Source organism: Lactuca saligna, chromosome 5 (assembly GCF_052625555.1).
Source record: "Lactuca saligna cultivar CGN05327 chromosome 5, ASM5262555v1, whole genome shotgun sequence".
NCBI lineage: Eukaryota > Viridiplantae > Streptophyta > Magnoliopsida > Asterales > Asteraceae > Lactuca > Lactuca saligna.
In genome coordinates, this window is record NC_136421.1 from 5,605,570 (window position 1) to 5,615,560 (window position 9,991).

Here is a 9,991-nt window from a genome sequence, read left to right on the forward strand (position 1 = left end):
AACCTCTTCAAACATCTTACTGCTACGCGGCGCAGCACACGCGCAGCACTTTTCATCTCGCAGCTGTTTGTTTTTTAGAAGTCTTTTGAGTCAAAAACCTCTGCGCAGGCTCTGTTTGGCGCAGCACTTGTACTGCCTTTTCTAACATCTTCCAACCTCTTCTTCTTCTTTTTTTATTGCTGAAATTTTGATTATATGTTATTAAAATTTTATTTTACATTTTTTTTTCCGTTTATTCTTATTGAATTTATTTTTTATTTTTTTATATTCAATAATGATAATTTCTTGATGAAATATCATTATTTTTTACTAAAAATATCTTTATTTTTTGTTGAAATATTATTCTTTTTTACTGAAATATCATTAATTTTTACTGAAATGTTATACATTATTAAATTTTACGTATTAAAAAGCTATTTTCGGTTTATAAAATTAGTTTATTTTAAATTTTTAATATCTGCAGCAGTATGCAGATGTTAAAAAAACAAACACGCTTCTTATTATAGTCTGCAGCCGTTTGGTCCACCTCTTCTACTGCAGAGGGTTGCAGAGGTGGTCCGCAGACTTCATGAATTTTTGCTTCAGAAAATCAAACAGCACCTTAGATTCCAGGATAGGACCGACACCCTTAATTTTTCAAACAACAGTGAAAAAAAGTTTGAAATTTTTTATTATTTTTCACGATCGAGCAACCTGAATCTGCCTACGCCCTGTTCCATTTGGCCTGCACAAAACGATTGATACGGAAATTGCAGACCCATTTTGAAGTGACGAAATCCAAAGACGGAAACGATACAAAGAACATAGATGCCTGCCACACATCCGGTGATTCCCTGAGATGGAGATGGTAGTGACGCACTACCTCTGCTCTCCTCTCTCTCTCTCTCTCTCTCTCTCTCTCTCTCCAAGTCTTTCTATATTCCGATGAAGAAATGCTAAAAACACCCGACGATGGCACAGGCACGCACAGGCGCATATCCCCATTTCCTCCGTACGATAAACATCTCTATCTCATCACTATCGGCGCCCGTGAATATTCCGTTAGCAGTTGTTGAGGCCAATTGATTGCTCGAAAACCAAAGAATAGTGTTAATTTTTCCATATTCGACTTACATCGGAGTTTTCGATGGTGACAGTGGGTCGAACCATCTACATTCATCACCAGTCAACTCTACCGTTACCTGCAGAGTAAGCAGTATTTGAAAACCCTGAATTTCTTCCACTTTTCATTGACGTAGTGAATTTGTTTTTTTAGCAATTATTTCTTTTTAGCTAGAACTTAATCGTTCAGAATCTGATATGATTGCTTAATCTGATGTAGATAGTCACTCTACTTGCGATGTCATAGGTTCGCATCCTTCCCTTTCCACTGCGTCTGTTTGTTGTGTGGTCTATTAACGGATGTTACTTGATACTATCATCATCATCATCACTATCACTATAATATGCTTCCTCAGTTCTAAAACATTACATAATCAGGATAAATACTTAGATATGGAGAAAATGGTTTGTTGTCTCTAACCAAAACTACAATTCACTGCACATGAGAGATTATCTTCACTAATTTTCATCATATTTCACTTTTAGCTACCTGAAAAAGCATGTGTTGATAAAAAAAATTGCATAGTTCTCCTGATGTTCTGAAATCAATTGCCAAAATTGTATATGGCCACATTGAGATGTTGTCCATTTGGCATGGTTACAGAATCAATTTCTTATATGATCCCGATCAACACCTTCCCCCTTGAGGTCCATATCTCATATTATACCACTTACATCTGTCCAAATCTTGGGTCCCATTTGGCATTCTATTCTTTTTGCTACAATAATGTTATGCATTCAAAATTCAAACATCATTGATGTACTCTCTTGAAGTGAATGATATGAAAGTAGACAGACTATGGGATGCAATAAATAAAAGAAATTATCTTAAATAGCTTTTACCCACTTTTTCTTATTATTCTATAATAATTAATAAATATAATTCATAAGTAAGTTAATTATAAAGATATTAAAAAAGATTAGTCTTTATTGTTTAGTTACTAGCACATACATCATCAAAAACAGATGATTCCAAACTCTCAGAATGGTAGCAGGAGCAAATGTAAATTTATGCGGAATCTCCAAACTCTCCAGTTTTTGGATCTTTTTTTTTAATGTCCACCAACAACTACAAACAAATAGTAAACACAGTGCATTCAAAACAAAATTAACTATTTTGTAAAAGGCTTTAAAATTTTTATATTGTCAATCATAACATGATAAACATGTGATATGAGACACACCACCATACAAATCTAAACCTTATAATCATCGACTTATCTTTACAATAATAAGACCACAATAAGGAAAAGTCAAAGTCAAACACCATAGTGACCAAAATAAAGGAAAAACTCTACAATCCATGAATGCACAAATCTATATCCTTTCACCTTCAACTTCTTTGGAAGAAAGAGGAGGTTCAAATCTTGTGAAAACCCTAAAAGCCGATATCAAAGAAAGCAGAAAGAAACAAAGCAAAGCAATAAGATGAAGAGCCAAAATGAGATTTAATCTCCCACAAAATCTTCCATATGAAGAGCATGCTTCACTCCATGTCACCTTTGGGTTGCCATTGTATGCCAAATACACTATCTCCCCAAAGCTACCACCACTTGCCACCATCAAATATGCCACCACCTATAAAAGATTGAAAGAATTTGCCTATTATTTATCATGAATGTTTCAATTTAAAAAAAAATGAGTAAAATTTTAAATCAATTAAAACTTGGTTGGTAGGTTGTTATCTTTTTTCTGTTTTTTTTTTCGTACCAAAGATTACTTTTCCACATTTTTAATAAAACAATATAGAATGTTGTAGACATCTAAACGTAAAGTCATAAACCTTTAACTTGTTTTTAAATTAGATAACTTTTCCTTTAATTTGACCGATTTTACCTTTTATGAATAAAATATATTGATCTAGAACTTCTATTACTTCTATTAGATAACTTTTAACCACTTGGACAAACTCGATTGGATAATTCAAAATTTTAAATAATGTAGATATAACCTGATCGCAAACAAAAAAGATCCAAGCTTTGTTCATCAAGTTCTTGACCCATGAAGAAACAACAGCAACCACAGCATACGCAGCAGAAATTGTACTAATGCTGACCAAGAATCTGTAAAAAAACACAAAATCTCATTAAATAAACAGAATATTTCAAGAATCTTGATGGGTGTCATTTAAAACATGTCAAAGAGATGGATAATTACTTGAGACCCTTGAGATTACTGAACTCTATTTTGCCATACATTTCGTTATTTTGATGATTGGTCAAAGTCAACCACATAGAACCAAGACTTAGAGGAACCACAAACAACCTTAACGAGGAATCTATGACTTTAAGGGTATTCATATTTTCACCAAGAATCATCATTTTGAATCCAAGAAAACCCCACTTCCAATTTGCAACAATAAACTGAGAATATGCTCAAGATTCCGACTTTTCACTTCAAGAAGACGAAGTTAAACGGGTACAAAAAAGCAACTTTTTTTTGGGATGAAACTGTCTGCAAGATCAAATTGCGCATGAATAAAAAAAACTGGGAATTTAGGGTTTTCTATGGACTAAAGAATCATGATTTGAGGTTGGTTAACAGTGCAGGAAAATGATCAAGCTTTGGTGTTGTGACCTTGGCGAATATGAATGAAAATGAGTGAAAGAAAGAAAGAAGGTTTTCGTTTATGAATCTGTTTGGATGAATGAATCTAAAAATTGGGGAATTTGTAGGGTTTTCTTTAGGGCCAAAGAATCATGATCTGAAGTTGGTAAAAAGTGCAAGAAATCAATAATGGATTCCAAGTGGCCGAAAGGCCCTTTCCCCGAGCTACCACAGCACTATGCCCACTATATCGAGTGTTGAGTTCCCTTTTATGATGAGCTATAAGAGCACTAATATGGCGCATGTAAGTTGTACCAATTGCATTGAGAGTTATAATTTTATATGTACTGTAAGTTGTATTTGTATCTACTGCATTGAGATTTGTGTATGTTATGTAATGACTTTGTACAAGATGGTTTGAACTCGAATATTGATGGTTAGGTTACTGTTACTGTGGAGGCTGCAATTTGTGTAGTTCCCAAATGGTAATAACTAATAAAGGTGGTCTTTAATAACCCAACCACCATTACCATGTTTAGCACTTGTCAACATTTCACAAGTGTTTAATGTAGTATTTAAATTCGATGTGAAATCACATCTCACCCAACTCCATTCTTTTTACTAGTTTTTATATAGATTATGTTAATAATAATAAAACAAAACTTTGATGTGTGTTCCAATAAAGGTTCTTCAACTCCACACTAAATGGAACCGGAACTATTGATTATTTAGATTTTGTGACAGCTCCTAATTTGCTTGGGGCCGGAAATATGTGACCATTACAAAATTGCAAATCAATGCTTTTCCCAAATTTCTGAATCAACTACTCCAAAGTTCCAAGGTGTCAAAAACCTGAAATAATAATTAAATATATTCATTAATAACAACCTACTTTTCCGGAGTAGACATATAAAAAAACAAAATGAGACCATAAAAACAAAAGCGAAAATAGAACCACAACAATAAAATTTTATAAAGTTAAAAACATGTCAACTAGAATGTTGTTATAGAAACATCATGACAAAAGTAGTAGGATGTTATGCCATTGTAAATCACTTCAAGGAGGGACGGATGGTGTTATAAAAACATCACCAAAGAAACAGAAACAAGATTGTTGGTCAAAAATCACTTGTGAGTTGTGAGAGTGTTTTGTCTTTGTAGATTATTTTAACTCAATTTCTTTATGATAAACGTATACCCATCGGGATCCATCACACGATACCACATCACTTATCTATTGAAAGCAAAAATTTTCCTCCACCGACATCATTTGATCCGTATCTAAACACTTGAAATAAGTACATCTTTTGTTGCATCAAGGCCCATGGATTTTTTTAATTTTTTTTTCTTTATAAACTTTTTTTAGAAAAAAAAAGCTATTTTACCTGGGCTAGTAATCTAGTCATTGTTAATTATATAGTATCCCAAATAGATAATTGCCTCTTGTAATCTAGTCATTGTTAATTATATAGTATCCCAAATAGATAATTGCCTCTTTTTCTATTAATCGTATTGTGATTTTTTTGATATTTTCATCCCCTTTGATACCCATTTAATTTTAGTTTTTGCGACAAATCCATACTCTTTCCATTTCTTCAATATCACCAAGTTTTGTAATTAGGTCCATCCTAGTATTCATATATCGATCACATATATCATTATAACAACAACCATCTAGAAACTTACTCATGTCCTGCTCAGGTTAATGAACTAGAAAGATAACGAACTTTGATCTTTATTCACATTAAGGTAACCATGTTTTTTTGTACACATTTGACTATTGAACTTGTTTAACCTATTCAAAATAAGGTAATATGATTGGTAATCAACGATAACATTACTCTGTTATGAACAGGTCAAACAAGTTTACTGCTCAAATGTGTACGAAAAAAAACATGATTACCCAAATATGGACAAAACCAAAGTTTCTTACCCGTTTTTGTAATATTTGATTCTTTATGTTAAGTGTAAGTAATCATGACACCCATTGATGTGATATGAAATTGGGTTGTTCAATCTTTGTGTATGAGGAGATTGTAAGGTCTTTGGCCAACCCAGTTTAGGCTCAACTAGTTAGGGGTTAGGTTGTATACACTTAAGAAGGTATGTTGTATGTGCTTTAAAAACCTAGTAACACAACCTAGCCCATGACTTGTCGGGACTGAACTGGGTTAAACCAAGCCAATCCTAATTGTTCATTAACTGTAGGAGCCTGATCCCAGGGCACAGTCCCTGAGATGGTTCTTGTCCAATATTACCAAAACGGGTAAGAAACTTTGGTTTTTGTCCATATTTATGTAACCATATTTTTTCCCTACACATTTGACCAATAAACTTGTTTGATCTGTTCATAATAAGGTAAAATTATCATAATTACCAGTCATATTACCCTATTTTGAACAGGTCAAACAAGTTCAATGATTAAATGTAAATGAAAAAACATGATTACTTAAATATGGACAAAAAACAAGGTTCGTTGTCTTTCTAGATCATTAACCCTCCATTTTATTTAACAAATCTTTTCCAGCTATATGAATTTATTATCTTCAAGAAGCCCATTAAAATATCATACCATTAAAACTCTCTCTCCCTCCATTAAAGAATTATGGAATTTAAAAGGTAAAGGCCAATAATCATAAATTTCACTTTCAATGAGACAATGTCCAAAAACAAGTGATGGATATGTTTAGGACCAAATTGATATATATATATATATATATATATATATATATATATATATATATATATATATATATATATATATATATATATATATAATAAAATAAAATAAAAAGTTGTTTTCGGTCTATTTCAACAATTTTTACTCATTACTACTAAGTACTAACCAGTCATGTACTTACGCAAAGCGGCCGATAACGAATAACTTCTTTCGGTAATTATTTTTATTCGGTAACATGTCATATATATATATATATATATATATATATATATATATATATATATATATATATATATATATGTGTGTGTGTGTGTGTGTATGTGAAGAGCAACAAACCATATAGAAAACATAGAGTGATGTAGCTTCTTTTGTGCACAACCTTTTGTCCAGCAGTAAAAAATACAAGTGATACCTTGCAGTGAGTGATCATATTACAAGTATAGTTTAGCCTTGTAAAAATTGTAATTTTCTTGGTGATAATGAAATCCTTTATCTCATTCGCCAATAGATGTAGGTCAAATTACACCGAACCACTTTACATTTTGTGTTTAGTTTTACGTTTGGAGTTTTCAGTAGTTTTATTCCGCATGGGTAACAAAAATCATTTATCATGCTTAACTTGTTTTGTTGCGTTTTCAACATCTAATTGCAATCATCTCATGGAGCAACTAAAATATGATAGCAAAAGGTTTACAAGCACTGTGATCGAGGGGATAATGTCAATGGTTATGAATGTTACTACAACAATATATAATCTACTGTGAATCACATTAGTTAGTCAGAGCAATAAATTACTATTAAACCGACGAGGGTAAATATTTAATTGTATAATCACGTCGATACACATGTACGAAAAGGAAGCTAGAAGTTGGTCTTCTTTTCCAAGATGATTTTTTATCAAGTGATTTTAGTTTCAAATTGATTAGAACATCTTTTTTGGTTTTACCCTCAATGGCAATTATATATTTTTTTATTGATTATCGTTTTGCCGTTAAAAAATACTTAAAAAAAAAATTAAAAAAAAAAAAAAACTTTGAATATAAAATAAACTGGAAACATGTTGGAGTTTATAGAATGGACCAAAAAACACATAGTAATAATAAAGGAAAGGTCGATGAGACGATGACATAAACTATAACAAAATCCATAGTATTTATTATATTCATGATCTGGATAAGGAATATGGGGGAGGGGATTTTGAGATAACTAAGAGCAGTGCATGTTAGATAGATGCCACTTGATGAAAGTGACTCTTGATGTTCGATCCACTGTCCATATGGGTGATCGACAATAACTTTATTGACCAAATTCTTGTGCATATTTTTGTTCATTTTCCATTTTTATAAACAACAATACGAATTACAAACTTATATATTGTGATAATATTTTTAAATAAAACGGTCTACAACTTTGAAATATTTTTATGACTTTTGTTTAAGGGAAATCTTCAGAAAAATCATAATATTTTAATCTGATTTATAAAAAAAAATCTCAAACTAAATTTGTTTACAGAAAAATACAAAATACTGACTAAAACTTCAAAAAAACTATTTTCAATCGGTTTCGCAGATTTAGCCGGTATTTTGTCATTTTTCATTAATTTTATCAAAATTTTGGGACTTTTTTGAGAATTACCCGATAACCAAGATATTGACACTTTTCTGAAAATTACTATGAAATTAATAAATATTATTATTAACAAATCATTTATAAACATAATAAATATTTTTATTATAAACAAAGTAAATATATTTGTTGCTAATTTCTAGAAATAAATTGGTAGACTAAGTACTCATTTATTGTTTGCTGCCACTTTAAACTCTCTACGTTCCTCATATGCATTATTGTAGATATGATGGTGAGATGTACTCATTGAGTGTTCCTCTAATATTAGTGTTTCTCTTATGTTGTTAAACCTAACTACCACCCAACATCCATACCTCACATGGTAACAACCATCGGCTAGCACACATAAAACATCCCAAAAATACAATCTAAAAATTTCGTTTGAAAACATTACTAAAACCATAATATCCAAATATCATATAAGAAAACCATAAGTCGTGTGTCTCAAAATGTCATAAAATATGTCTCATATCAAAACTGATGACAAGATCATATCAAAAATATCAGAGTCTAACTCACAGGCTAAAACTATGGTGTGTGCCATGCCATCATCCCGAGCCTTTCCCTTTGCTAGCTGAAGTACCTGAAACCAAAACTGAAACTGTAAGCACGAAGCTTAGTGAGCTCCCCCAAACTACCACATATCATACAATAACATATAAAGCACATACTGGGCACTACATCGGACCGAAGTCCGGAACTGACTAGGGCCTTGCCCACTGCATCAGACCGAAGTCCGGAACTAACTAGGGCCTTTCCCTCTGCATCGGACCGAAGTCCGGAACTAACTAAGGTCTTTCCCTCTGCATCGGACCGAAGTCCGGAACTGACTAGGGCCTTACCCACTGCATCGGACCGAAGTCCGGAACTGACTGAACATAGCATAACATAACCGTAACATATAACAATAACACACATACTGCATACTGCATCGGACTGCAGTCCGAAACACATAACACAAAGACATGCCTGAATCACAAAGACATCAAGCATACTGAACTACTTCTCGGGACCACCCCGGCATCGGACCTGCTAGGTAGTATCCGGTCGAGAGGACCGAAGGGGAGGCCAGCACCCAGGTATAGGCCGTATTCGGTCGAGATGACCGAAGGGGAGGCCAACACCCAGGGATGCTAGGTAGTATCCGATCGAGAGGACCGAATGGGAGGCAAGCACCCAGGTATGCTAGGCAATATCCGGTCGAGATGACCGTAAGGGTAGGTTGGGAACCCAGATATGCCTCACAGTATATGTATGTTATAGGATTGTATGGTATGTGGTACGATGGGGTAGGCCTGGCAATCGTGTCATGTTCGGGTTGGCGTGTCGCGGGTTGGCGGGTCAAAATATGCCAACCTAAACACGACCCATTTAACTATACAGGTCACGGGTTGGCGGGTTTGGAACATAAACCCATATATGACCCACCAACCCATTTATTTATACGGGTTCACAAGTTGGCGGGTTCATGGGTCAGATTTGGGTTCGTGGGTCCAAATTTTAGATATTTAAGTCTTAAACATCCAAATGAAAATTAAAAACATTCATAGAAACATGTTGTAGACTTAACCTTATAGGTTACAACTTATGACCTTAGACCATCCACCACGAGTAATAATGTCAAAACAATCAAATGGTCTATGAATAAATGGTATATATTATATAATACTTATTAAATATTAATACTTGATACATAAATACATTTAAAAATATAATAATTTTTTTTATTAAGAATATAAACGGGTTGGCGGGTCAACCCGTTTATTTTTTGAGAAACCCATATATGACCCGTTTAATAAACGGGTTGACGGGTTAGCGAGTTGAAAAACTCAACCCAAACCCATTTATTTCGTGTCGTGTCAAGAATTATCAGCCCTACGATGGGGGAATTCACTAAGCTTAGTGCTTACAGTTTTCAATTTTGTTTCAGGTACCTCTTCAGAGAATGGGAAGGAGTTGGCACGGTAGTTGCACATCATACACACACGTTGGATTTCCGCATTATGAGATTCTTGGGATTGTACTCTGACGTTGTTA

General features: G+C 33.4%; 1 protein-coding gene across 1 annotated transcript; it reads right to left on the minus strand.

Annotated features, from left to right (window-relative positions):
- Nucleotides 1–2,229: 2,229 nt before the first annotated feature.
- Nucleotides 2,230–3,879, minus strand: LOC144998170 (CASP-like protein 2D1). The gene is made up of 3 exons (XM_078957990.1): nt 3,259–3,879; nt 3,053–3,164; nt 2,230–2,679 (listed from the first exon to the last, which is right to left on the minus strand). The coding sequence occupies exons 1-3, from the start codon at nt 3,420–3,422 to the stop codon at nt 2,419–2,421; spliced, it is 537 nt and encodes a 178-aa protein (XP_078814116.1). The 5' UTR covers nt 3,423–3,879; the 3' UTR covers nt 2,230–2,418.
- Between the last annotated feature and the right edge of the window lie 6,112 nt (nt 3,880–9,991).